Source organism: Lasiosphaeria miniovina (assembly GCF_030549165.1).
Source record: "Lasiosphaeria miniovina strain SMH2392-1A chromosome Unknown B0T26scaffold_3, whole genome shotgun sequence".
NCBI classification, from domain to species: Eukaryota; Fungi; Ascomycota; class Sordariomycetes; order Sordariales; family Lasiosphaeriaceae; genus Lasiosphaeria; species Lasiosphaeria miniovina.
The window spans coordinates 3,783,600-3,809,064 of record NW_026848222.1 but is presented as its reverse complement, the minus strand read 5'-3'; the positions used below and the strand labels follow the sequence as shown (position 1 = coordinate 3,809,064).

The following is a 25,465-nucleotide window of genomic DNA, read 5'->3' as shown; positions in this document are numbered from 1 at the left end:
CAGTTAGTTTACAAACCAGTCCCCCCGTTTCGGATAATTGTGAGACATAATCTCCATTACCGACACGTTTTCTCCAACAAGCGAAGATCATTTCGGATCAAGCAGTTCGCTAGCGGCAAGCGGCCTTGTGGCGCAACGGTAGCGCGTTCGACTCCAGTGAGGACATCGAAAGGTTATCCGTTCAAATCGGGTCAGGGTCATTCATACTTTTTGGTCTCTTCACGCTCTGCGAATAGCCCACTCTTATTTTTACTATTTTTGTATACTTACTACTTTAATTAATACCACTCCTTATTATTTAAATTTTTATTTATTGTAAAGTAGAATATGTAGCTAACATGGAAGACTTCCTCATCGCTTCCTATTGAACCTCGGCACTTTTCATTGTTTCTCGGGGGTTTTTACTCTACGTGTTTGAGTCTTTTCATCTGTTCTACCTTCACACTGTCTATAGTTGCAATATACTCCTCCTCGCAACTTTAATTGCCGTCCGGACCTCGAAACATTTATACAGCGACAAAGAGTTACCGTGTAATTTCGGCACGCAATAAAAGTTGTGGCAGCATCGCAGAACTCTCTTCGTAGTCAAAGTAGTAGAATTAGGAAGAGAGAGCTTTTTATTAATTAGGCCGCTACCAACTACCTACTAGGCATCACCGGCCGGCGCTGCTAGGCTAGGTGAGAAGGAGACAATGAATGTGTGTGTTCCGTCATCGAGACCATCATACCTGCCTGTCATGCCCGTATTCATACAATCTCGTGTTAATGATCCCACCCGGAACACCCGTTCACCCTATATCCACAGCAACTGAACGGACCGTCATCGCAATCTCCCTCGCATACTCTCGCCTGCCCCCTCAGCACCCACAGTAAACAAGCCTTGGAAAACAGACTGCACGCTCTCAACACCGCCGTTTACTTTGTTGTCTGACTGTGCCCATCCCTAGCTGCCAATTTCCACCACCCAAACCCCATTACAACCGTGGCCGTGCCTGCGGTTAGCAGCCTAAGACGAGAGTCAACCGATGAATCGCAGTGCGCCGGTGCTAGCCTTACGTCTTCCGTCTGCCGCCGCACAGTCTGCCGAGAAACCCTCCGATCCAGTCCACAAAGAGCAGTCTGAAGAAGGCCCTGAACCAGCCACCTCCTCGGTCCGTGTGTATGCTGGTTGAGTGGGTAGAAACAGGCGTTTCGGGCCGCTCACCCGACGCTGCCCTCTTCCTCTTCCTCAGCTGACCCGAGTCGCCGGCGTCTGCCGTCTCAGCCGTTGCTTCGTTATATGTCTCGCCCCCAGTGCCGTTTGCGTGTTCGATGTGGCCATCCTCGTCCGAGTGGTGGCTGTCAGCGTCGCCGTCTGCATCCTTCACATGCTCAATCACGATGCGCGGGCTTTGCGTTCGGGGCCTCTCCGACTCTGTCGGTATCGGTTTACCCGAAGCTGGGCCCGCCACGGCTTTGCCATTGCTCGTCTGCGGCTTTGCCGAGTCCGAGACCCCTGGAGCCGGTTCAGATTGACTTTTCAAGGTAGCTTGCTGTGGCAGCGCCGCCATCCAATCGGGAGCCAGAAGGTCCCCATTTTGCCCCTTGGGCGATCCATTGCCAGTTTTCAGGTCAATGCCTTCGTCCTCGTCACTACCGGGTGACACCACATAATAGGACTGGGACAGCTTTGGGGGATCAGAGGAGAGCATCGCCGGAGATGATCGACTTTGGTCGCTGCCGCTAGGTTCTTCACCCTCTGAGATAGACTGAAGCGACAATGCTGACGAATGAGCCGAACTGATGGAGCCACGAGGCGACCTGGGAACTGCCAGGCGCCTTTGTGCCCGGGGAAAGAGGGGACTGACAACTATAGGACTCGCAGCGATTGGCGAAGACAGGAAATGGTCGCCGCCCAGGATGTCCTCCGCGCCCGGCCGCAATGAAGTGACAATAGGAGACGGAGGGACAGCTTCAAATGCCGGTTGGTCCTCTGAAAGGCCCGTTTCTATCTTCCGAACCGTGTCGATGATCTCCTCCCGATTCGACGGGAAACGCTCCAGTGTTGGGTCATTGACATCAATATTGTCGAGATCCAAGTCCTCTTCTTCCTTGGGAGACTTCCCTTCGTGTTGGCGGGCCACCTCGGCTTCATCTGCCCTGGGCCCCTCATCGTCATCATACAAACCAGCATACTCGTAGGGAAAGAGGGGTGGCATATGATCGTGTTCGTAGTCCTCATCTTTATACCCAACTTGATGCTCTTCATGGTGGTCTGGAATGCCGAAGTTGTCCGGACGCACTTCCAACTCGAATGCAGCCTTCGAGGTATTCAGCCAGTTGCACTTTTGGTTCAGACGGGTGAGTCTTACCTCTTCGTTGTCCAGCGCCTTTGCCGTATCTGCCACCTCTGCAGCAGTGTTTCCAGTTTCAGCAATAGGGGTAGCTGAGCTGGGGCGAGCTTCGGTTTTCTCCGCATCCTCGTCCGGCTTTTCGGGTTCTGCTTGCTCTTCCTTGTCAAGAAGGGCTGCAGACTCCCCGACCTCTGCTGCGATACCTGCACTTTCCGCAAAAGGCGTCGCTGAACGTGAGCCGGGTTCGAGTATTTTAGCGGCCTCGGAAGGCGCTCGAGGCTGTGGCTCCTCCTCTCTATCCAGAAGAGCGGCCGAATCGCCTACCTCCGCTGCGATATTCGCGCTTTCCGTAAAAGGGGTATTTGCACGCGGGCTGTCTTTAGAGATTGTCGCCTTTTCAAGTTTCACTTCCCTATCTAAAAGGGCCGCCGACTCGCCTACCTCTGCTGCAATATTGGCGCTTTCCGTAAAAGGGGTGTCTGAACGCGAGCTTGTTTCTGGTTTTTCTTCCTTATCCAGAAGGGCTGCTGACTCCCCTACCTCTGCTGCAACATTGGCGCTTTCCGTAAAGGGGGTGTTGGAACGTGGGCTGTCTTTAGGAATTGGTGCCTTTTCTGGTTTCACTTCACTGTCTGGAAGGGCGGCCGGCTCGCCAACCTCTGCTGCAATATTCGCACTTTCTGTGAAAGGGGTCGCTGAGCGTGGGCGAGCTTGTTTCTCTGTCTTTGCTTTCGGCTTCTCCTCTCTATCAAGGAGGGCGGCGGGCTCTCCCACCTCGGCAGCAACCTTTGCGCTATCTGTAAAAGGAGTAGTTGAGCGTGGATGAGCCTCAACCCTCTCAGACTTATTCTTTAGCTTTGGGGTCTCGGGTTCCTCCGGCACAGGAGAAACTGATGATCCAACCAATTTTGCAGCAACGTCTGCATAGTTTCGTGTAAGGTGGGAGGGACGGGCATCGGAAGAGGGTGAAAGGACTTTGCTTGAGCTTTCGGCCGGCTGGGGTAGACGATCCTCAGTTTTCGGCGACTCGGTCTCTGCCTTCGAGAGCGTCGTATCGTGGACGGAATTCGTATGTTTCCCAGAAATGTTTGCCGTGTCCAGTCCCACACTTCCTGTAGCGGCAGCCTTGTCGGACAACCTGCACCGGTCAGCATCATGAGCCACGACATGCCCGTGGCCGCGGGCTGGCCAGTTTGCTTACCCCTTATGGGAATGCATCTCCATCTCATTATTCTGGTTTCCAGAGCTATCTCGCACCGTATGACTGCGTTCATCAACGGCCCACCAGTCTCCGGTACCGACGCGGAACTTGTACTGGATCTTCGAACCTGGTTTGGCAAAGACTTCCTTCATGAAAACATGGTGCCCTTCCGCGTTGGTGGTGTACTCCATCTCTTCTGGCTGCCATGGTGGATCGGAGTAAGTCCCTGCTACAAAAATCGGCGGCCGAGTGTTGGGTCTCTGGTACGTTATGAAAGCTGGGATGACGTCGGTTGATGCCATGATGGGCCGTTGGTCGGTTAGCCAGTCAGTCAGTCTCGATAGTTGAGATCACGAGACCGTTGACACATTAAGATCGATGACAGTATTCCTGCTGTGGGCTGATACTGGAACGCCGCGCGTAGGAAAAGGGGAGGGGGAAAAAAAGAAAGGAAAAAAAAGAAAGGAAAAAAAAGAGGCACCTGGAAATCTGCTGTAGGTGGATGGCGTGAGACTGTTGGGCGTCCTACTGCGGCACAAGATTCCCAAGCTACCCACGGTGGACTAGGAGCTCAACGTTCTCAGAGCTGGTTAAATACTAGGATGTCAGCGACGGCCAAGACATGTGCCGCAACTAGGTTGTTCTGCAAAAAGTTGAGGCGAAAAAGTCTGCGCTTCAGGTATCACATAATTCGATGTTCGAACAACAAGGCTGGAGTTCGAGTGCGGGGCACACATATCACGGCAGGAACAGAGAACAGAGAAGGGATGACGAGGACAAGACTCACGGCTGTCCATCGGAATTGGAGACGGCTAGGTGTTGCAATGGTCAATGGAGATGAGCTTGTTAGATGACGGCCCTCCTGTGGTTGTATAGGGCGATTCGCCAAAAAGGAGAAAGTGATGACATGCAGAGGAGCAGTTGAAGGCCACGCCAGCAAATGGGACGCATTGGTAAAAAGGAAGCGAGGCGGGGGGGAGTCGGGTGTGTGGAATCTTTCGATTGATGACCTGTATTCAGTTGGAAACCCACCTACCAACCTTGGCCACTACCCCCCTTTCGAGTTCCCGCCCACGTATGTACAGTAACTTGTACGACTTGGCTGGTGACTGCTAGAGTGGTAAGGTAGGGAAGGTATTGCCGCAGGTGGCCAACTGGATTGGATGGGATGTGGCTTGCGACTTGAAACAGGTTGAAAGAGACGAGAGCTTGACAGTGCGAAGTTTCATTGGCTCTTCCTTCCACATTGATCCTTCTCCCGTCAGCTCTCTCGTAAGCTCTCTCTTTCCAGCTCGTCGAGTCGCAAATCATCTCGTGGTTATGCTCCGGGGCCCCTTTCCGATTGTGAGAGATCATGTGCTTGGCGAGCGCAGTCTATGATACAGCAATGAGGTATGCCAACCGCAGGAGGCCCAGCTGTTAAGCCGCGTGGCTCTGAATTCCACGCCCAGTTTAACCATGACCTGAGAGCTCTAAGGCTTGAAAATGGAACAAGTGCGCTGAATGGAGTGCTTGCGGCATGGGTGTGCACGGGCGTTGGTAGCGGCGATCGCAACGAGCCCCGCATCGTTTAGCGCACGTTAGCGCCGTTGGGGCCCTGTAAGGTTGGCGTCATCGACGGAACCCAGGGCGGTCTTATTCGGCACAAAGTATTCTGCCCGCAATGCCCGCCCTTAGAGCCCAATCCCTGAAAGTTTGTTAGCATGGTACTTGGGAAGGAAAAGTAAATGATAACAAATGAACCGGCCAGGAAGGGTCTTTAAGAGGTATTTTTAGAGACGGTATAGGCCCCTAGGATTCTAAAATATGGACTTAAGTAGTTATTACCTCCCTCAGCGAAAAACCTTTACGCCGAGTCGTAAGATACCAAGGTCATTCGGATCTTGGAAAGTATAACGCTAACGAACATTTAGGAATTGGATTTACTACCCTAGGCTCATCCATATGTCAACTGAACATATCTCCACTTGGCTGGGTTCTCTCTGTTAAATTGTGGACTCGAGGATGCCCGCCTTCGCTCCCATGTACAGTAGCGAAGCACTTTGCTCGAGGAGACACCCTTGAACAATAAGCTTTTGTTGCGGAGTTCGCGCCCGCTGCTTAATCCATCCTGTCAACTGCTGCGGCTGCGTTATCGCGAACCGAGGCCAGACTTCCATCAGGCTTCAATTGGGTCACGATCGGCGACTTCATGCGATTTTTACCCCTCTAACCGCCGCGTCGCTGTCGCTGCAAACACACCCAAACACGTCGCAATCTCCACGTCGGCCACACTGCCACGTACTTCTAACCCTTTCACCATGTCGCTACCCCCAGACACTATCCAAGTCAAGCGGAAGCGCGGCGAGGACGATGAGCCAGTTGACTTCCTTAGTATGTACCCCCAAAGCCCCGCCTGCCACCTTCCCGTGCCATATTTTACTTTACTGACGCCCGTGACTCAAGGGGTCGAGGCAAACAAGCGTCATCGAGGAGTTTCGGCGGGCGACAGCACTTGGGTATACCAGCGCAAGCAGACAGTCGTGGAGCGAGCCGATGTAGCCCAACCTGCCATCCCAACAATCAAGCCGACCCAAGAAGGAGACGAGGATCGTCCTATCAAATCCTTGCGACGCGAAAGAGATGCCCACAAGGGCTCCAGCGAAAGCTCCGGGAATCTGGGGGTGCTTAGCACGGCGCTAAATGACCAAATCCGCCGCTTCCACTTGTTACGGGCCAGCTCGACGCTGCCAGCAAATGGCATCTCCAAGAAGCGCAGTGCCACCGCCGCTGTGTTCGTCGAGCGGGAAGCCAAGAAGCAGAAGGATGAGAAGCATATGACTACAGAGGTTGTTGTCTCCCACCACCAGGCTCCCAAGCAAGAAGAGCCAAGTGACGAGGCCCACGACGAGGTTTTAGTCGCCCAGCCGCGGCAGACCCCTGCCAAGGGCCAACAGACGAGTAGCGTCAGTTATAAACGTCCTGGGAAGCATGCGCGAACCAATGTGTTGGCGGGTGCTGCAAAACCAAGCCTCCCACCGTCTCTACTTAACCGTGAGGGCACCGACATGGACCGGCTCGCTCGCGAAATGGATGCCTACACAATCAGCCAGATTAACAGAACTCTTAGTAGCATGGATCAAAGCAGTGTCTCGTCCGCCCTCAGCCCTAGTCCGGCGAGGAAGTCCAAGTTCCGGCCCAAGGCTCCCGCGCTCCGCTATGCCGAGCGGCATCCGGAGCAGGCGGCCAAGATCGAAGAGGCGAAGGCCGCGGAGCAGCAGATATCAGATGCCATGCATGTCGATGCTGATTCTGGCGCGGCCGACGACAACGACTACGTGACGGAGACGTACGAGCGCGTCCCCGCTAGCCGCCTCAAAGGCAAGACAGTCCCGCCCCACCGGGTCGGCCTACTTGTGTTCGATACGGAGCCTGATAGGAACGACTTCTTTTTCGGAAATGAGGGAGACAGCGACGACGAGTTCCTCGAGGACGATGAGGACGAGAATGGTATGTCTGAGTTTCTCCTCCTCTTCCCTCCCCCAGCTCTACCCTTGTAAGCCAATACTAATACCTGCAACAGCCGAGAACTACTACACGACCGAGTATCCCGACGAGGATCTCGATGGCGACGACCAGTTTGGACGCAGCCCGTATAAGTTTGTCAACCGGAACGCGTCGGATGTGGAGGAGTACGACGTGAACGACTTTGACGACGAAAGGTTTTGGGACAAGCGCGGTGATGCATGAGGGCCCGAAGGACTACCATTTTGAGGCCGTGTTTTGGGGGCTGTGTCGTATGGATTTGATTGGAGGATGACTTGCGTTGATTACCTTTTTGTTTTCTGTTGTATACCATGTCTGTCTGCCCTTGTCTTTGATAGCTGAAGCGAGGACACGGCATATGTTCAAGTCTTGTCGAGTACCCTGTAACGCCTACCTGTACGGTTCGATTGCATGGTCAACCCCATGATATTACAGCAGCGATCAGCAGATCAAACAGCAATCGCCAAACTTATTGCTAAACAAACATTCGTCGTTGGCTCCGTGGTGACGGCAACTGTCGGTCATCAATCTAGTTGGTTCCTTTTCTCATAGCAGCCTGGTCATGGCGTTCGTGACCTCCGTTCCCTTTTATTCCCTCCACGATGACTTCGCGGCTTCCTTTTCAGCATTCCGAAATTGCAGACCCCTGATACCCGTACAAAAAAAGAAATAAAAAGGAGAAGAAAACAGGAAACTGATTTGGTTTGGTTTTATTCTCTGAAACAAACACATCTCAGCACCAAAAGCACCCCAAACTAAACGTACGCACACAGCTCCTCACCCCTTTTTATATTGTTCTGAGAACAGAGACCACACCGATTTTCTTCCCCTTTCCTCTTTTCTTTTTTCTCCGCAACACAAAAAAAAACTTCATAAATATGGCCATAAGGTGGTATCCGTTATCGGGGCACATGTTCGTTACTGCCTCCGGTGCTTTTTTCCCTTTTGCTAGCCTAAAAGACGAGGAATAGGAAAAATAGAGTGACACAAGGGATATAAGACGTGAGAAAAGAAAAAGCTAAGCAAGGCAGGGAGCAAAAATAGAAAACGAGAAAACGGGAAAAAAAAGGCAAGCGCACGCTAGAACATGCTAATCTAAGCCCATAACATCATCTTCGTTCATTGACATCAGAACAAAGGAAAAGGGAACGGACCAGGAGATGGGACATTATGCTCCTCTGCTGGTTGTTGGGAGGGAGGACGGACGAAACTGGTGTCGAAACCTAAAACGCAAGAACAGCCGGTGTTGAGAAGCAGAGGGAGAAAGCCGAGAAGACCCGTGGTTATATATCCCCTTTCTTCGAGTTCAGCTGCTTTTCGAACCATTCAAAGTACTGCTTACGTTGCTCCGCCAAGGCCGCCGCTGGAAAAAAAAATAACATCACGAGATCAGCAACCATTGCTCAGTCACGCCACTGATGAAAAGGTGGCCAGAGAGACGAAGGAAACTCACCTCGCCTTCTCACGTCCTCATTGCGATGCTCCGGGAGAATGTAGTCGTTTCTAGGGTCCACCAGCTCCTCTGGGAAGCGCTGGAGCATGCTAACGAGGGCCGAGCGGCACTTGATTTCCTTCGCCTTGTAAGGGACGCCCCTGTATCTGTGTTTGCTTCCTGGGTCGATGACGAGGAGCCCGTCCTTGGAGAACACTGGCAAGTGTCCGTTGGTGCGATAATAGGCGCAAGTAAGCCCATCATCGGTTCGCACATCGTTCGGCTCTCTTGCCGGGAATCTCTCCATATATCTCGCCGCTACCTCTTTCCACTTCATGCCAAGTTCCACTCTGTGGTAGATGAAGAACACCTCCTGTTCAAATGTGTAAGGCTTGTTGTTCTGCTTCTTTCCCGATCGATTGCGCTTCCTCTTCTTCGACGACTCCTCGTCTTGCTCACTGCTACACACTCTGTTATTGTCCACTCCCATCTCTAGCTTCTTTTCCCCAAGACACTCAAGCTGGTCAGGGAACAGTTCATTGGGCGATTTTTCTACCTCTGCTGTCTCTTTGTCGACCCTAATCTTAGGCCTTTTATGGCAGCAGGGTCCATGGTAGTCGCATTTATCGTAAATATCGTATGCTGAGTTGCATGGGAGAGAGGAGGGTTCTTGCTGCGGGACTGGAAAGCATGGGAAAAAGCCGGCGCTCGAACTGCTGGCGGGAGAGTCGAGAGGACTGGGTAGGCTATAGTGTGAGCGTGAGTATTGTGAGAGAGGAGTCTGTGTTGGCGAGATATTTTGGGACTGCTGTGTGTGTGATAATGCATCTCTTATGAGGAAAGATATTGAAGGCAGTCTTTGATCACTGTGGATGGGAAAATTGCTGCCTGGGATGGAAGTTTGTGAGGAGTAGCCTCCCGTGCCGTAGGTGAGACAATAATCGTGTGTGGGACGATAGTTGGACGTGGCAGGTTGGGTGTCAGCGCCGTATCCTTCGACGTGATGTCGATAGCTGGGAGATCCATACTGGGGCGAGACGGCGAGGTCGGCTTTCTCTTGGACTGGCGTAGGGGGGGGCGACATCAACAGCAGGTCCTTGATCCCGGGGAGTTTAAGGCCAGCCGAGTTGAGGGGTACTGGCTCCTGCCGGTTGACGAAGTGATTCGGATGAATATACATGACGGAGGAGCTGTCTGGAAGCGGAGGATTACGGTACGACTGAGTGGACGGTTCCGAGAAAGAGAGAAAATATGGACATGGAAAAGGCAACGTCGACAAGATCAGTCTTCGTCAGGAATGGCCTCGTGAAACATGAACAGAAAAGGGGTCAAGCTTGGAAGGAGAAGTGGAACGACCGGGAAACAGAGGCCGGGATCCGCAACTGTCTTTAATAAACATAGGATAGTCACGAACAGGTCTGGGGAACCATCTCTGCAAATAGACCTCTCGGGAGGGTATAATAAAGATCTTCCCGGCTGCGTCTGATAGCTACACCCCAGCCTCTACGAGGTACAGCATCTCAGCGAGTGGGAGCCTCGTAGAAAACGGGGTATATCTAACCCCAAAGGGGTGAGGATATTGTAGACCTAATGACATGTGTTTCGCCCGTTGGATTTCTAAAGGCTGTCTATCCACCATGGCCCGTGTGGGCGGGCCGTCAGTATATCCCGAGCTGTCCCCGAACTTGGACTAACACCCGGACGCCACGAATAACGCCACGAACGTCGTAGACCAAACAGTGGTCGAGGCAAGGGGACTGGACTGGCAACGCAACCCAGCCGCCTGAACGTTTCCCGGCCACACCATAACAGCCTTAAACAAGCATGGGGCCTCGAATTGGATGATCAGCGCCGGGGTCTGTTTTGGTGCCTCCGAGCAGCCCTAGTCCATAGTCTACCTTAGTCTACTGTGTAGTAGCGTAGGGGTCGTGTCACAGATCTCGCTGGCTGTTAGCGGCGGGGCGCCGGACCCAGGATCTAGACTGCACTTACGGCCAATTGGCAGCGGCAATTGGGCAAAAAACGAACGTGGACATGCGTGATATGTTAGGCAGAACAACCTTAGCTAGAACCTTGTCTTGGTTCCTTCGGTGGTTCGCCACTCGGTTTCTAGGTTGCTAGGACTATCCGTTAGGCTAACGGGAGGGGGCCAAAGAACCGGCCGGCGTGGGACGGGAAGATCGAGATGGCGGCCAATTGCCGCGACTAGGTAGGGTTACGGGAGTATGCTGTGTAGGTTGAGAGCTGGCCAAGTCCGGGCAGGTTGGCAAAGAGGTCTGGGTTGTCTATCTAGGTTGTCAACGTCGGGACTGTGCTAGGTTTTCAGACAGTCAAAGTGGGAAGTGGCCTGAGAGGAGCCTCAGCTGCAGCCATTGCGAAGCTGCTGCAGGAGGTCCTGCGGCTGAGGCCAGAGATGGAGGCAATTAACTGCTCTCCATGGTACCTACCTTACATTATAGTTGAGGCACTGTACCTTGAAATGGACGCTACGAATCTGGGCATTCAACTTGGAAACCGCCGCGTTCCATGGGTCGGATAGGCACGGTAGGTGCGGCAAGGCAAATAATCACCGACTGCCGTCGGTGATATGGAGAAGGTGCTGGCAGCTCCAGATCGATGGGTCTCTGTCCCCATTACTTTGACTCTATCAACAAAGAGCTGAAGAGGGTGGGCATCGAACAAGATTGCCTAATCGAGAGTCAAGAGCTGCGGAACTCGGATTGACATCCCCGGGGGGCCATATCCGCCCCGCTGAGTGGATTGAATCCATTCTCGAGGGGGAGACTCGGCCGCAGATTGTATTGTAGCGTCGACCCAGTCCAGGTAAGTTCCTAGGCAGGTGAGGTAGGTGCTACTCTAATTCGTAACTTGATGTACTTTACCTCAGGAAGGTGTGAGGGGGAGACGGGATAAAGTCTCGAACTCTCGGGCAGGTACGACAGTGGACTTGGTGGTTCGACCCGACAGATACTAAAAAGGGAATGGTCTGCATGGCGATTGGCCAGTCTGGGAGCCTCAATTGAGAGAGGGCAACCACGTCGGACTTGGTCGTCTCTCCGCTTCACTCTCAGTGGTTGCCCATCATCAATAGCGCTGTAAGTGGCGCTGTAATGATGACGCCGCTGTCGAATGGCATTTACCAACCCCGGCCACCTCGCTTTACCACACGACTTTTCTAGAGGCGGGCTACCTAGACGTCCAGTATTGGTTGCCTCTGCAAGGCCGCCCAGGTAGCATTTGTTTTTATTTCGACTCTTTTTGCGTAGTCATCTATCCACGTCACCAAAAGAACAAAAATAAGAGAACGACAGCGAGACACGGGAGCAAGACGAACGGGAAGGGACCACTTCAGTCAAGGCAGCGCTCGAGTGAGCATGGGTTTCTTCGGTATCCGTACCCGATCCCCTATGAAGCTCGCCTTGTTAGAGTTTCCTATGTCCTCGTCTTGACTCCTAGAGTAACACAATAAAACGCACGAAAGGTGTGATGGATCCCTTTTCCCCTCTTTTCGCTTTTGCTGCACGAAAGAAGAGATTTTTGAAACTAGTAGGCCTCAGATAGAGGGAATATTAAGCTACAGATCGAGCTGTACAGGCCGTGTGAATCTGCCAAGCTAGCTAGCTTGTCAGCCCACCCACCTTAGGGGTCTGTTCACGTTCGTATTCTCTATTGTCTACTACCTACCTGCACACTTGCAACCGAGACATTTTGAAATTCTGAAAGAAACCTAGGTTCCTAGGAAGTGGCTGACAGGAGACGCGCACAAACTCACTGGGGTAACTTTGCCCGTGTGTTCTCCTGCTCCAGAAACCACGACGCCACCAATTATGGCGGTGGCTATGTACACTACACTGTTGGTTGCAGACTCAGTATCTAGCGCACTTTTAACCTTTAAGCTAGTAAAAGGCTAGCGCCACGGACTTGAATGCAAGGCTCGCTGTAGTAAGTCAAACGTCTCGTGCTCCCCTTCTCTGCCTCCTCCCTCGCGCTGTCATTCTCATTAGACGGACGACTAGACAGCGTTATCTCGTTAGACGCAGAGACTTTAACTCTCTCCCGCCCACACACAGGCTCGAGGAGTACGAAACGCGCACGCCCGTTCAGACTAGGAAGAGTTGGTTGAGAAACGAAGGGGGTGTGGCTAATTCGCTACACTGTAGCTGTCATAATCCTTGTCTCTCGTCTCTCTGCATACATATTCGGGACATGCAAGGGAGAGAGAGAGGGAGAGAGAGAGAGACAAGAAGCTGCTAGAAAGCGAAAACAGAAACTAACGAACGGCGAGTCCATCCCCACCTCTCTCTGTGTGTGTGTCTCTCTCATACTCGCATTCCCCTCTTTCTTCTCTATTTTCTATGTCTCTGTTCTTTTTCTACCTAGGTCCTTGTTTTCGTAGTTGTGCAGATCTGCTTGATGAAAATAGGGATGTGTTGATGATGATAGCCGCCTCCTATTCTGTGTCTGTGCGCCGAAAGTTGCAGCATACTGAGACATGAGCAGAGAGAAAGAGAGACAAAAAACCCGAAATCATGTGTGTATATTAGCTGCATAAGGTAAGTAGAGCCATCAATCTACACGGTGTCATTCGCACGAGACGTGGGACATCAGAGGCGAGAGCCCCCCGGGTCTTTCCGGGACCCTCGCCCGCCACTGACGCCTCCGCCGTCGTTGTTTCTTTTGCTGTCTTCACCCTTGCCGCCTTCTACGACAACCCCCAACTCCATACCTGCATCTAGGATGCTCTTGCCGGCATCCTTGAAGGACTCGTCGCCTGAGAACCGCCTTTGCCCCGTGTTAGCCAGCGTATAGACTCGAGAGGATAGCAATATGCAGAAAAGACAAGGGGAGCTAACCAGCCTCTTTCCTCCCCTCCAGAGAGGTGACTGCAGTCGCTGTTCAGCTCGCAGTCCCAACCCCCCCTTACCCCTCGGCCGTCTCGCCATCTGAGACCACTGGGGATCTTAAGATCTGCTGAATTGCGTACACCGGCGGTTGTTGGACCGCCGCTATTGTTTCTGCTCTCGCTCCTGTCTATGTCACGGCTGTCCACACACCCGCCGCGCCAACTCCCAGCAGAGGCAGCAACGGCAGCAGGTTGGGCTTTCGACTGGCCGATGTTACCTCCGACCTGGCTGCTTGATGGGCCAATAATTTCCACTGCATGCCCTGCTAATGCACCGTCGCCACTGTTACTGCGGCTGCTCTGTCTTCTTCCCTTTGTCGTCTTTCGACGGTAGACACTCAACCCGCAGGTGAAGGCGCGGAAGTCCTCGGCTTCGACACAATCGGGCATAGCACCCGTGAGGACGCGGCCGAGGGCGATGACGACTGCAGCGTGCGAGCAGAGCAGCACAGCCCGGACACCCTCGCGGTCGCAGTTGGCAACGAGTGCGTCCATGGTGGCCGCGACGCGGTCGTGCAGCTCGGCAATGCTCTCGCCCGTACGCGTCGGTACCAGTGCCGGCCTGTAATCCGGATCGAGCAGGGCCGGGAAGAGAGCATCGAGCTTCGAGCGGGCAGCCGGAGTGGGGTGCTCGAAGCTCGCCGAGCCGTACCACTCGCCTAATCCAGTCTCCCCGCGGATCTTCAAGCCGAAAAAGGCTGCTGCCGCCTTGTCAGATCCTGTCTCTCCTGTTGTTTCGGGCGCCGCTGCTGCCGCAGTTGTTAATTTTGTGCCATCGTTGTAGCTTTGGCTGCCGTCCTCTGCGGATGTTATTTCCTTCGTCACCACTGCAGCCTGTCCTGCAGTCCGCACAAAGGGCTCTACAGTCTGAAGACAGCGGTAATACAGACTCGAGTAGACGCGCCGTATGGGCGGGTCCGCAGCAGCCAGGCGCCCGGCCAGCTCTCTGGCCTGATCCACACCGTGTGCTGTCAAGGCGGGATCTGCAGGGCCTCCCGTGGGTGACCGAATGGCGGCTGTGTAGGTGCCGCTCGCAGGGTCAACGAGCCAGTTGGACCGAAACTAGACAGCCCGGACAGGACGCGTTCAGGTCAGCCTATGTATTATTCAAATTTCTCTTGTTGTCCCTCTTGACTTTCTGTTTTCTCTGTGTGTCCGTATGTCACACGGCTAATTTTCTTTTTTGTTTCTCTCCTGATCGATCTGTGAAGGATCGACAGATTATGCTAGCGCCACGCACGTCTTAGCCCCCCTCCATCCCTTGAACAGAAACCACAACAACTTTGAGACTTCTCGCCAGGGGTGAGGGGGAGGGGGGTGCCAATGATCCCCTGTTCCATATCCTGCGAAAAAAAACTAAAAAAAAAACTTCTTGTCTCCGCTCCCCCCAAAAGCGAACAGCTGCAGAAACACGCCCTCTGAGGAGCTAAATACGGAAATGGACGTCCAAAACCGAAAAAAAGGGAAGAGAAGAAAAGGCCTCGAGAATAGGTCCGAAGGAAATTTGAGACTTACCCCGTGGCGGGTCACGTAGATGACCTCGAGCATTTTGTGTCTGGTGCTCTGGAGACGGAACCAGGCAGGCTTGTTCGGTTGTTAGACGAGGAAAATACGAATGGGTTTTCGGGCTCCGAACACGCAGAGTACCAAGAAGCCGGCTGTCGGACTGTCCACTGGAGAGCAAGCGTCAGGGTCGATTGATTTACACCTTTTTTTTGATGAAATCTTGTGAAACCTTAAGGTAATTTCTAGGTGGTCGAGTGAAAATGTAAATATTTATTTACTGCTTTTTTGGGGGGGTTATGTTCCGGTTCCGTGCCGAGGTACGGCTGATGGACGGCTGGGCAGTTTGTTAGATCAAGAGGTTTATTTCGTGTAAAAAGGCATCAAGGTGAAAAGAAAGGCGGGCAAGGAAGGTTAAGGTCTGTATATATGGACCTTCCCTCGTGTGAGGAAAGTGAGAGCGATGCAGCCCGTAGAGGTGAGGTGAGGTGCATGACACAATAGATCAGATGAATTTAACCAACAAGAATGACAGAGAAAGCTTGCCCGTACTGAGTGCCAAAACGAGGGCTCCCCCACACGTGCCAAGCAATGCGCTAACCCGCCGTTGATGCTGGACTTCCCCCGCCCCCATCCCTAACCCTGAAGCTCAACGAAGGAGCAAAAAGGTTGATCTAGTTCAGGCATAAAAAAGAAGAATAAAAGCTTGTTTAAATTAATATCTTGTCTGAAGTTTTGCGGTGGTAATCACGGCAGAAAATGGTAACATTCATCATCGAGGGTGATTCAACACAAGTCACAAATAAGAGATGAGACTCCCCCCTTTCCAAGTCGGGCAGGTAAAGGGGCTACTACTAAGATACAAATAGGAGTATGCTCTCACATACCTTAACTGTGTTCATTCTAGTGTGTGCGTGTTGGTGGGTGGGTATAAGCTATTTCACTTTGGTGATATATGTAACTGTGGAAGTCCCTCCCTGAGCAGACGAAACAAAACATAAAGATTATCACCCAGAGAGCATCACAATTTCACAATTATGAATATTAATAGTATGGAATTAGTCTAGAAATATCACCTTGCTAAAATCGAGATGCAGAAAACAGAGACCGCAGATCTCTTCTCGTCCTCTAGATTATCATGATACGTTCCTAGTCTTCTAAATACGCGCAGCGACCTCGCCTGCTCAACAGCCCACGCGTTTGCTGTGTACCGTAGTAGTAACCAACCAAGTACCTTGACTGAGCAAACACGCCCTTAATAATCGCCTCGATACCTCCCTAGAACACCCGCGGCATTTCACACCACCGGTGACAACTTCTTGGCAATCCTCACTAGCAGCACGGCCTCCGTCTCCATGCCCTGGGCATCGAGCAGGTGGACGAAGCGGTAGCCGTCCCGCAGGCGGTCGAGGCGGACGCAGGCCCAGGCGGCGAGGGAGTCGCGGCCGTACTCGTCGTCGCGGACGAGGAAGCGCACGAACGAGAGGGCGGGGACGACGCCGGGCACGTGGTCGAATCGCAGGGGCGGCTGGCTGGCAAAGTCCGGGTCGATGCCGCGCTGCGGCGCCTTGGTGCGCGCCTTGTACTCGCCCTCCTTCTCCTTGCCGTCGGCCGGCACCGACGACTTGGTCGGCTGGCCCGCGCGCTCGCCCGGCTCCTCGACGTGCACCTCGACCTTGACGTACGGGTGGAACGAGTGCGCCTTGCGGTCGCCTGGCGGCAGCGGCAGCGACTGCGCCGCCAGCACCTCCACCGTCAGATCCATCGTGTAGTGCTCCACGGCTGTGGCCTGGGGCGCTGTCTCGGACGCTGCTGAGGGGGGCAGGGCAGCGAATTTCTTATCTGTTCGGTAACCTATATACAACAGCCGAGTTTAGCGACAACCTCCCCAAAAGTTACCAACAAAAAAGGGGCAGAGGGGAAAGACTTACCTTCAGGCTTCAAAACGTAGCCGCCTGTGCCGGCAAACATGCCCTCGTTGAGCATCATGCCGCCGTCCCAGTTCTGCCAGTTGAGCGCGACAACCTGGATGCCCTTGCGCCAGAACACGGCCGGGTCCAGGTTGGAGGAGCGAATGCGCAGGCCCGACGGGTATGTGCGCATCAGGAAGTGGCGGTTGTGATTGAAAAGCTCGCGCGGCGTCTTCTCGTGAACCTCCAAGACGCTGTTCTCGGACAGAGAAAATATGTGTGTCGGCATGGTCGCCTCGGGCTGCGCCAGGCTCTTGAACGACACGCCGCGCGTATAAATTCCCAGTTTGCTGAGCGCTTGGATGATTTTGGATGCCTTCTTGGCCGGCTTCTTGGCACTAGAAGCCGCACCGGCGCCGGGGGGGCTGGTCCCAGTCGCTGGAAGAGGCCTGGCTTCGTCTCCGTCGGAAGCTCCGCCGGGTGGCGTCGGGGGTTTTCGCGGGGTTTTGGCGCCGTCTGGCGGTGTGTACTTGACTTTGACGAGAATCTTACCGCGGAGATCGCCTGGGGTAGGTAGGCTCTGGGCGTCCTCCTTTGGCTCCGGAAGCAGGTGGCCCACCCACTCCTGCTCCATGATGGCGACCATGGCCTCTTGCTGCTCGGCGCAGCAGTGCACTTCCAGGCTGACGATCACGGGCAAGTCCGACGCCACAAAGCCGTATTTCCTGACGGCCACACATACGTCCCGGAATGATACCTCCTTGGTCAACGTGTGTCCATGGAGGACCCTTGGCTCCTTGAAACTCAAAGCCCTCCTGGTGGAGGAGTGAGAGGAATGGGATGAGCTGATGCTTGCTTTTTTCCCAACGTGCGATCTTGGATCTGCTGCTGGTGCTGCTGCTACCGGCGCCTCTGCCATCGGTGCCGGTGTCGTTGCTGGGGGGGTTGGCGAGGTTGCCGGCTCGCTGCCATGAGGCTTCTTCGGCTCCGGCTTCTTCTTCTCAGCATAATTTTCGAGCTTCTTGACAAGCTTCTGTTCGAGCTTCTCGCCCAGGGCCATCTTGCCCAAGAGGGCCGTGGGAATCTTTTTCTTGACCTTCGTGACACGCTTCTTCCGCTTGTCGTAGACGTCGGGTTGGTGGGCGGCGGCGGCGGCGGCCTCCTCGTCGCTGCTGGAGATGGACGTGTCCGACTCGGACTCGTCGCCGTCCCAGACGTCGATCTCGATGCAGCGACCGCCCCTTAGCAGGACGTTCTTGTAGGCGCTAGCGCTAGAGGAGCTGGAGAGCTGGTTGCCCGTCAGGTAGGTGTTGTGGCTGGAACTGATGAAGTAGTTGGACAGGGACCACGAGTAGTCTCGGTCCTGGTCAGGGGGGTGCGCGAGGGCGTTGGTGGTGGGCAGGGTGATGTAGTGCAAGAACGAGTTGAAGTCCCAGTCCTTCTCCTTGCACAAGACCAGCTCGCGGGCCACTTCAATATCGCCATCGTGCTGGATGTCCCTGAGGAAGGTGGCAGTCCCGTCTGCGTGCCATTGGTGCACCTTGGCATGGGTGTCGTATATCTTGTGCAGATGCGCAAGAATTGCGGCATTCAGCGTCTTGACCCTACGGGCCTCTCCGGACAGGCCACCACCGGCTTGGTGCGCTGCAAGCTGGCTCGAGGACGTGGCCGCCGTGGTAGTAGTAGTAGTAGTAGTAGTAGCAGCAGCAGTAGTAGTAGCAGCAGCAGCAGCAGCAGCAGCAGTAGCAGCAGCAGTAGCAGCAGCAGTTGGGGTGACAGGAGCAACGGGAGTGACAGGACCAGAAGCAGCAGCGGCCGCGGCCTTGTCTACCGTCTTACTCTCCGCCATTGCTTCCGAGGTCTAAGTAATGGATGTATGTGTAAGTTGGGCAGCAAGGAGCCCCTGGACAGGTCAAGTTCAAGACCCACAGCGGTGTCTTGACAGCCGGTAACCGCTGAAACGTCCGATAAATAGCTAAGGATCCAAGCAGGAAGACAATGTAAGAGCACGGGCGATTGTTGAATCAACGCCTCGGAAAGTTGAACAATTCCGCCGTGCTGCCAAGGTAGGCAAGCCAAGGGAAGTAAGACGTTTGTAGGTACCCGAGCCCCTCAATAAAGCGGACGGCTAGAGCAAGACAGGGTGGCTTGAGTGTTCGTTGGCGGGGGAGGATCAACAAACCTCAAACGTCTGAAGCGGCCCAGATGGAAAAGGTAGGTAAACGAAAGCGGCGCGGTTCGATTAATGTACGGGCTCAATATCCCCCAAGACAGGTTCTTTGCTCAGCCTCTTTTCAAAGGCTCGGCCTGCAGCAGGTTGGGTAGAGCTATCGAGTGAAATGTAGTGTCAAGTTGTGCCAGTGTCGTCACCCCTCTTCAGCAAGCCAAGGTAGGTGCTTCGCAGCTTGGTTAGGTGGGATGGCACATCCAGCGAGTGGGACAGGCAGTGGCAGTTGTCAGGTTCCAATCCCCAGGCCGTGGCTGCCTCCGGTCCACAGACGCAACTGGGGGCGGGGGCTAGCGCATCTCTTCAGCGGGATGGTCCTTGCCCCAGCGAATGATCTGCGCGGCATGGACTCCCGTCTCCAGCTGAGGTCGGATGGTCCTCCGCGTTGAAGCGGGGATGGGGTCCGATAATGCGCCAATTAACAGCATCTCCGTCGGTATTCGGACGGACCTTGGGCAGGAAAGGTAGAAAAAGCCAAACCTCCAGAGCTCGTCGGCGACAGAGAAAGAATACATAGTATAAAGCTATTTCCGAGGCAGCCAACTGACCGCACTCCAAGTACACAAGCTATACGAAAGACGCCAAACACCTACATTGCCCTTTCTGACTTTTGTCTACCCACCTACAAACACATCCCTTCTGCCGAGGACTGAGGTGGCTGCCGTCTAATCAGGTATTTCCCCCGCCGTAGAGCGCCGCTAGTAAGCGACGTGGAAGGAATCCCTATCTCGGCGCTCAACCCGTCGTGTCGCTCTGTGCTGCTGTTCCATCCAGTGTGCCACGATAAAGACCTCGTGGTTCTGCATATCACAGTCCCTCCTCATACTGCACGCTGCCCGCGCCATCAACACTAAATTCCGCTAAAATGGGAGAAAAGAAGAAAAAAAACACAAAGACACCCACACCCGCCAATGCAAGATATAAATACCCCCGCCCTCATCCATAACTAGATGGTTCGAAAAAATACCCTATCGCAAAATAAGAAGAGCCGACTAGACATATCAGTACTGCCACAGGGCCTTGTGGTAAATGGCCCTGGAGCCGAGCATCTTGTACTCGTACTTTGTGATCCACGAGTCGTTAGTCGACAGCTTGGCGAAGACGCTGGCGCCTTTCCAGACGACAACCTGCTCGTCCATCTCTCTTGCACTTCTGCTGACGAGGATCCGGTCGGCGAGGTCGGGGCGGCGTGCCTTAAGCTTCTCCTCGAGGAATGGCCCAAACTGCGGGATCTTTGCGCCACCGCCAATCACCATGATGCTGCCCAGCAGCTCGCGCACCTTCTTCTCGTCGCCCTTGGCCGCGTTCTGGATGCTCGTCATGATGGCAATGTCGAGGGAGGCCACCGGCAGCACAGCGTCGCGCTCCGCCGCCAGCGCCTTGGGACTGCGCTGAAATCCCTCGACGATACCCGCCCCCGGCAGCGCGAGGCCGTTCAGCAGCGAGCCGCTGCCTCCCGGGGCCGGTGTCCCGCCGTTCCGGCCGCTGGGTGCCGGACTCCCGCCGTTCAGATTGTCGCGCGAGCCGAAAATATACGGCGCCGGCACCGGAGTGTTGGCACCCTCGGGCGCCGGCGACGGCGCGTTGGACGTGCCCGGTGTAGCGACCGCGTCGGCGCGCGAGAGGAAGTTGAAGGGCTGCGTTCGCTCCTTGCTCGGAGTGGCCATGTCTGGTGGCGCGCCTGTAAAGCTGACTGCCGTCGCCGCCACTGACGGCTGGATGAGCGCCAGCACGGCAAGCTGCGCCGAAGAGGTAGGGTCGTCGGGGATCTCGACATCGTAGGCATTGTAGGATCGGTCAACCAACTTCCGCCGCCCGCGCAGCTTGGTGCTGTTGTCGAAGATGCTCGGGTCGTAAAAGCCCATGGGCGCCAAAATCACTTCGTCATAGCACTTGAACTGGTATTTGTGGGTCGGCTGGTTGGGTGCACGCAGATGGAAGTCGAAGTTCTGCACCGATATGTTGGCCTGTGACAGGGTGCAGTACTTGATCTTGAGCTCCTCGGCCAGCAGAAAGTCGTATCTCCGGCGGAGGTTGATCTCCTGGTAGGGGAAATGGTCGTAAAGCATCATCTTCATGAACGTCTCGGTGACATCATAGCCGCCGAATTTAAGGTTGACCCGCGAGTCCTCGAGGCAGAGGCCGTCTTCTACGCACGTAATGGATGTCTTTTGTGCGCCCACGTCAACAACGCAGGCTTGCGTGTAGCCGGCTCCAAACGTGGCCGCCAAGCTCTCTTGGATAAACGAGATCTTGCCGAACTCGAACCACTCGACGCAAAGATGCAAAACCTCCTCGACGTACTTTTTATCGTACAGGTCTGGGATGACGAAGACGCAGCTGTACTGTCTCCATTCGGTGCTCCTAGTCAGGCCCAGCTCCCACCGGAAGGCCCGGTCGAGGACCGTCTCGAGGTCGTTGAACAGATGCGCCTTGGTCGGGTAGTCGTCTTCGTTGAGCCAGCCGTGTTGGAGCGGCCACCAAAGCTTGAACTTTGGGTTGGAGTCATCGGCAACGCGCAGGGCATTCTGGCCGATGAACACTGACGAGATGGAATCCGCATCCTCGAGCGTCTTAACGTCGGTCCAGTCAACCTGCAAGGGGTCGTTGTGTTGAGAGATGGCCTCGGGCTCGGTTCGACGATTGAAGTTCATGACCAGCTCCTTGGAGTTTGGGAGAACCTTGCGCTTGTTTGCGCGCATGTCGGTCTTGAGCTCGTTGGCCATTTTTTGGTACTTTTTGGACCACTCCTCGCCGTATTGCTGTTCAACGGTGCGCGCCTCGAATTGCCGCCGCGGGAGGGCCTCATACATTTCCGACTCGGTCTGGGGGTACTTGGTGGCCAGCACCATGGGGATTGTTTTGGGAAGCGCATCGCTGGCGAAGCCAATGCGCAAGTTCTGGCTGCCGGGGTGTATTACGATTATCTTGGAAGGATCGAGGAAGGTAGCGCCGGGCCCGTCGTCACCCTGGAGGTCGTCGAGGGGGAGGGGTACCTCGCCGTTGGTATTGTTGAGGGCGCGATCACGGTCCTTGGCGCTTTGTACAAGTCTGTCCCTGTTCGCCTCGCCTTGAAGCCGAAGCGATAGGATCTGGTCATCGCGCTTCATGTAATCGCTGTCATGGTCAAAGTCAGCAGAGTCCGCGCCTCGCCGCTAACGGGCTGGTTGGGCACTGCATACGTGTAGTAATTTTTTTGGTTAATAGGGGCCACATCGGGCCAGCTCGTAAGCTTCATGCCATTGTCGGTGCGCTCCAGTCCTGGCGGTGGGACGACGGTCAGTCAATGTCATTCTCAAGAGCCCAGTTCTGGTAGGACACCCACCTTCCCGGAGGAGGACGCGCTCGCTGACTTTCCCCACCATCTCGTCCGAATGTCTCGAGGAAGTGCCAGAAAAGTCTTGTTGCCGTCTGATCGGTCTCGCAGGGGGGAACGAAAGGTGATACGGCGGTAGCTATGGGTGCGACAACAACTCGGAGGCCAGGGGTCGGATGGCGCCGCGATTTCGGGGTGCGGCCAACTGCCAGCTGCGTTGGGCGAACCGCGAGTTTGTGGATGTCGGATCGCGAAGATTGCTATGCTGCGCCTATTGCCACCGAGTTGGTTTAGCCTTTGTAAGAAATTTGTGCCTTGTCTTGGGGAAAGATTCGAACTTGCGAGCCGTTAACGCGGCACCTATGTCTCCCCGCGGCGAGGCTGATAGAAGGAAGGGCCCTGTCGCCAGAGCTTCGACGCGCTAGAGCCGGTCCCGGCCTAGCCTAGCCTGGAACCTAGTGAACGCTAACAGCTCCACTCATCACTCAAATCCGCAGGACGGTCTAGCGGGCCGCCGTTGCCCTAGCCAGCTGACAAGGAAAAACTACAGCTGGCGATGACGTCGGCACTTAAACGGCGCGCAGTCGAGGCCGTGAGGCAAGCAAACATGACACCTAGCTAGATGGGTTTTGAAAATTAAACAAAAGAGGCGAGACACGCTAAAAGAAAAGTTGGGCATTCGTTTACTAGACTTTCTTTGTTGCCGGCAAAGAACCTATCATCGTGGAGTGAAACTATCTTCAAACGCTCTTTTCCAGTTTCTAGCTTCGACGGAGGCCTCTAAACTGTCTAGGGTCCAATGTCCAGTGTCCAGTGTCCCACGTCGCCCAACTCTAATCCGCCCTGCTTTGACGCCTCGCCGTGATTGTTGGCGTTCACATCGAAAAGAGCGCATCTAACTTACATAATTCCACCGAAATTTCCAAAATGCCGCCGATCCCAGTTTATACGCAGAGCCCAATCAACGCGGCCAAGGCGTCGGGCGTGACACCGCAAACCGCACCTGCTCTCAGCGACGACAGCAACAGCAACAGCAACAGCAACAGCAACAGCAACAGCCCAGCCCATGTTAACCCCACGCCGACAATGACTACGCCGGCTGCGGGCTTTGTCCCTGGCCAGGCCGGCCAGCGGTACGCCCCAGTCCCACCGACGTCGACACAGACGTGGGGCGACTCTCCGCCGCCGCCGCAGCCAGGTGCGGTGCCGCGGCTACCCGCTGCAACGGCGACGGCGACAGCCCCGATTCCCCCGCCTCCCCGGGCTGGCGAGGCTTTTCCCCAGCCGCCAGAGCCCACGGCAGCCGCCCGGCTACCCGGGGAGGCGTCAACATCATCATCACCCTACCCACCATACCCGCCACCCCCGCAAATGGGGATCCCCGCACCGACCGCGCCGTACGCGCAGCGGGGGACGGCCACAGCAACGGGTCCGGTGCGGACAAGCCCCCCCGCCTACCTGCCTGAGCCGCCAGCGACCGGGCCGCGAGAGGTTAGTCGGTTCACCCACCCTCCCGGCTACCAGCAAGACGTCAATGCGTCGGAGCTGTCTGGTTATCAACACCAGCAGCGCACCGCAGGACAAGGCCAGTCTGGTGGTGGTGATGATGACAATAACGCGAGCGTCTGGAGCTCGGCTATGAAGTGGGCAGGCGCGGCGGGCCAAAAGCTGTCGGCAGTAGAGAGCGAGGTATGGCGGAAGATTAACAAAGAATAAGTAGTCAATGTGTCAGGTAGAGGCTTAGGGGAGTGGAACTAAATGGAATAGCAAAACCAGCAAATAATTCAAATGCAAACTATCTACCCCATAGCAGAAGATAGTAGAAGCACGCATATCTAAGTGCAGCCAGTAACACTTCACTTTGCGCAAAGTAAGCTCGTAAAGGAGGGCAAAAGAAGAAAAAAGGAAAGCTCGGACAAAGTTCGAAATTATATCCTCTCCTCGGAGTGAAGGGGGTCTACTAAGTCAGCGCGGGACTAGACCGTTCGACCGGGAAACCCGGAGTCGTGAGACTCTGTAATCTATACGGAGCTACTTCGCTGGGAACCTGAACTGATACTGGAGTATATACGTCCGCCTGTAATTTCAAGTCTATTTTAATACGCTGTGCCGAATCGTGCCGAAACCGATACCAACATATGCTAGCTCCCGCCAGCGGAACAGCTCCAGCGTTTGAGCACAATTATTACTTTGTAACCCGAACAAAAGCAGCAATTAGACAACAACAGCAAAGCCGCGCCAAGTAGTAAGGCAACACGGGGCCGACATTCTTCTTGCGCTGTATCTATCTATCCCACTCTCGTATCGTATCGGCTCTATTCTAAGAGTGCAATTCCAGTTTCGCGTCTAAGTAAATAAAAACAGCACTTAGGACAACAACAAAACCCGCGCCAAGCGACAAAAAAGCAGAAGCAAAGAAAAAATAAAGTGAAAGAACGCAAAAAGAAACCGTCTTGATCAGACCCGGGCTTGAACCGGAGACCTTCAGTGTGTTAGACTGACGTGATAACCAACTACACCATCCGACCTGTGGATTCCTGTTGTGGATATCATCCACTTCTCATATCTCCTCTCTCGAATTCGGCCCCTGCATGTTGTCATTATTCTGATTTCACAATTTTAGACTACGGGAATGCGATCTTGCTTTCCTCTTCGACATTTTTGCTATTATTGTGTGCATATGTTCATATTAAGTGCTGGTCATGGATATCCGCGATTTCACTTTGATGATGGATCTAACGGTAGAAGCCGTTCCTAGAGTAGACGAAAGAAAACAAACGCAACACTCATACCAATGCACTCCATCGGCGCCGCTGCCGACAAGAGACGAGAGCGATCTCCCTGGGCGTTGCTCTGCGTTCTAAAGCTCACTTTTCGGTTTCTGCTCTTACCTCGCCTCTCGGCGTGAACGAGCTTCATGCCATGGCAGGGAAAAAAAAAAGGGATCCATCAGCCGATATGCTACTACTACTAATCAAACTAAACCACTCGGACCCGGAAATGTAGATACAGACAAAACGGTGGTTGATTTTGGCGGTGCGCATGAATATGGCATGACTTCGCAAACCAAATGGATAGAACAGTTGTCTACATTTGGGTTTTCCCTCCTTCCTAT

The 25,465-nt window shown here is 54.3% G+C and overlaps 7 protein-coding genes and 2 non-coding genes across 9 annotated transcripts; 3 read left to right on the top strand and 6 right to left on the bottom strand.

Moving 5' to 3' along the window:
* Positions 1-121: 121 nt before the first annotated feature.
* Positions 122-200, top strand: B0T26DRAFT_t104. Its single transcript has one exon. It is a non-coding gene; the product is annotated as a tRNA-Trp (tRNA).
* An 852-nt stretch (positions 201-1,052) lies between these two features.
* On the bottom strand, positions 1,053-3,836 carry B0T26DRAFT_674406 (uncharacterized protein; the record flags this gene model as incomplete). Its single annotated transcript, XM_060439704.1, has 7 exons — positions 1,053-2,300; positions 2,352-2,536; positions 2,658-2,710; positions 2,775-2,812; positions 2,874-3,130; positions 3,284-3,471; positions 3,535-3,836. 7 exons carry the CDS (start codon positions 3,834-3,836, stop codon positions 1,053-1,055), a joined length of 2,271 nt encoding a protein of 756 aa, XP_060298657.1.
* A 1,673-nt stretch (positions 3,837-5,509) lies between these two features.
* Positions 5,510-7,598, top strand: B0T26DRAFT_703785 (uncharacterized protein). The gene is made up of 3 exons (XM_060441687.1): positions 5,510-5,907; positions 5,980-7,023; positions 7,097-7,598. Exons 1-3 carry the CDS (start codon positions 5,835-5,837, stop codon positions 7,261-7,263), a joined length of 1,284 nt encoding a protein of 427 aa, XP_060298656.1. The 5' UTR covers positions 5,510-5,834; the 3' UTR covers positions 7,264-7,598.
* A 281-nt stretch (positions 7,599-7,879) lies between these two features.
* Positions 7,880-9,832, bottom strand: B0T26DRAFT_230367 (uncharacterized protein). The gene is made up of 2 exons (XM_060433894.1): positions 8,513-9,832; positions 7,880-8,422 (listed from the first exon to the last, which is right to left on the bottom strand). Exons 1-2 carry the CDS (start codon positions 9,669-9,671, stop codon positions 8,343-8,345), a joined length of 1,239 nt encoding a protein of 412 aa, XP_060298655.1. The 5' UTR covers positions 9,672-9,832; the 3' UTR covers positions 7,880-8,342.
* A 3,179-nt stretch (positions 9,833-13,011) lies between these two features.
* On the bottom strand, positions 13,012-15,440 carry B0T26DRAFT_703762 (histidine phosphatase superfamily). The gene is made up of 4 exons (XM_060441686.1): positions 15,179-15,440; positions 14,910-15,067; positions 13,345-14,456; positions 13,012-13,273 (listed from the first exon to the last, which is right to left on the bottom strand). The coding sequence occupies exons 2-4, from the start codon at positions 14,940-14,942 to the stop codon at positions 13,096-13,098; spliced, it is 1,323 nt and encodes a 440-aa protein (XP_060298654.1). The 5' UTR covers positions 14,943-15,067; positions 15,179-15,440; the 3' UTR covers positions 13,012-13,095.
* A 754-nt stretch (positions 15,441-16,194) lies between these two features.
* On the bottom strand, positions 16,195-18,656 carry B0T26DRAFT_640557 (PLC-like phosphodiesterase; the record flags this gene model as incomplete). The annotated part of the gene is made up of 2 exons (XM_060437243.1): positions 16,195-16,751; positions 16,829-18,656. 2 exons carry the CDS (start codon positions 18,654-18,656, stop codon positions 16,195-16,197), a joined length of 2,385 nt encoding a protein of 794 aa, XP_060298653.1.
* A 1,379-nt stretch (positions 18,657-20,035) lies between these two features.
* On the bottom strand, positions 20,036-22,399 carry B0T26DRAFT_739859 (putative actin-related protein; the record flags this gene model as incomplete). The annotated part of the gene is made up of 3 exons (XM_060443772.1): positions 20,036-22,151; positions 22,217-22,295; positions 22,360-22,399. The coding sequence occupies 3 exons, from the start codon at positions 22,397-22,399 to the stop codon at positions 20,036-20,038; spliced, it is 2,235 nt and encodes a 744-aa protein (XP_060298652.1).
* Positions 22,400-23,385: 986 nt separating this feature from the next.
* Positions 23,386-24,180, top strand: B0T26DRAFT_703758 (uncharacterized protein). The gene has a single exon (XM_060441685.1). The coding sequence runs from the start codon at positions 23,437-23,439 to the stop codon at positions 24,064-24,066; it is 630 nt and encodes a 209-aa protein (XP_060298651.1). The 5' UTR covers positions 23,386-23,436; the 3' UTR covers positions 24,067-24,180.
* Positions 24,181-24,804: 624 nt separating this feature from the next.
* B0T26DRAFT_t91 lies at positions 24,805-24,878 on the bottom strand. Its single transcript has one exon. It is a non-coding gene; the product is annotated as a tRNA-Val (tRNA).
* Between the last annotated feature and the right edge of the window lie 587 nt (positions 24,879-25,465).